This window comes from Aptenodytes forsteri, unplaced genomic scaffold (assembly GCF_000699145.1).
Source record: "Aptenodytes forsteri isolate BGI_AS27 unplaced genomic scaffold, ASM69914v1 Scaffold90, whole genome shotgun sequence".
Taxonomy (NCBI): Eukaryota; Metazoa; Chordata; class Aves; order Sphenisciformes; family Spheniscidae; genus Aptenodytes; species Aptenodytes forsteri.
In genome coordinates this window covers 83,579-84,929 of record NW_008793941.1, presented here as the reverse complement: position 1 = coordinate 84,929, position 1,351 = coordinate 83,579, and the positions used below count along the sequence as shown (strand labels likewise).

At 69.7% G+C, this 1,351-nt stretch overlaps 1 protein-coding gene across 1 annotated transcript in view; it reads right to left on the bottom strand.

The window, feature by feature from the left end:
* Positions 1-1,172, bottom strand: part of NR1D1 (nuclear receptor subfamily 1 group D member 1) — a gene marked incomplete at its 3' end in the record, with an annotated part of 2,606 nt that extends 1,434 nt beyond the window's left edge. The window contains 5 exon segments of the mRNA XM_009272732.2: positions 3-22; positions 405-549; positions 644-732; positions 810-861; positions 864-1,172. Of these exon segments, the coding sequence (XP_009271007.2) occupies positions 3-22; positions 405-549; positions 644-732; positions 810-861; positions 864-1,172 (615 nt within the window).
* Between the last annotated feature and the right edge of the window lie 179 nt (positions 1,173-1,351).

Genomic DNA, 1,351 nt, shown 5'->3' with positions numbered 1-1,351 from the left:
GGGATGCGCCCGAAGCGCACCGCTGGAGGGGACACCGGTGTTACTGGGCAGCCCGGGCACGCCGACCCCCCCAGCCCTGCGCGATGGGGGGGGCCGGGGGCTGCCGGGAACATGGCTGCATCCCTACCCCCCAGCTTGGAGGGGATGTACAGCCCTGAGCACAGGGGGATCCATCCCTGGAGGGGCCATAGAGCCCCAAGCACGGGGGGGGACGGGGACATGTCCCATGGGGCATGCACGGCACCCAGTGCAGACAGGAGGACCCAGTCCTGGAGGGGACGTACAGCCTTAAGCACAGGGTACCCACCGCGGGAGGGGACCCATCCCGGGAGGGGATGTACAGCACTGAACATGGGGTCCCCAGTTTTGGGGGGCCCCGGGGAGGGGACCGGGGCCGAGCTCACCGTCACGAGACATGCCGACCAGCAGGCACTTCTTGAAGCGGCATTGCTGGCAGCGGTTGCGGTTGATGCGGACGATGGAGCAGTTCTCGTTCTTGAGGCACTTCTTGTACTGGATGTTCTGCTGGATGCTGCGGCGGAAGAAGCCCTGTGGGGCCGGGGGTGTGTGTGTGTGTGTGTGTCACTCGGGACCCCCCCAGCACGGCAGGGGCTCTGCGCTGCCCCGGCCCCATCCCCAGTACCTTGCAGCCCTCGCAGGCGTGGACGCCGTAGTGGAAGCCGGAGGCGACGTCCCCGCAGACCTTGCAGAGCAGCACCATCCCGTTCAGCTCTGCGGAGGGACGGGGGTGAGCGGGGTCCCAGGGGGGGACGGACCACCCACCATCCCCCCCTGTCCACCCCACTCACTGGTGACAGTGCTGCCGGCTTTGCTGGGCGAGCTGCGGCGCCGCGGCGCCGCCGCTCGTCCGTGGGGACCTGCTGCACCCCGGGGAAGTTCACCGAGGAGCCGTACGATGATGATGAGGAGGAGGATGAAGGGGAGCCGTCCTCACTGGGGGCCAGCAAGCCCCCACCGTAGGTGCGGGAGTCCTGGAGGGAGCCGGTGGGCGACGGAGGAAAGTAGGTGGGGAAGGGCTGGGAGCCCGACTGGGAGCTGCTGTTGGAGCTGTCACTGCAGAGCGAGACGGGGCTGGTGCGGTTGGGTGAGGCGCCACTGGAGCCCACGTAGCTGATCACGCCGCCTGCGGGCAGAGCAGCAGGGCCACACATGCACCGAGCTGCGCCGGGCTCAGCCTCCCCCAGCCGAGAGGGGACCCCGAGAGGGGGATCGCAGCCCCGGGTGGGGTGGGCAGGGGGTCCCCAGGGAAGCACCCCGGATGCATCCCGGACCCATGGGCGTCCCCGCTGCGCCGTGGCCGCATGTGCGCTGCCCACCGTGAGTCAGGCAC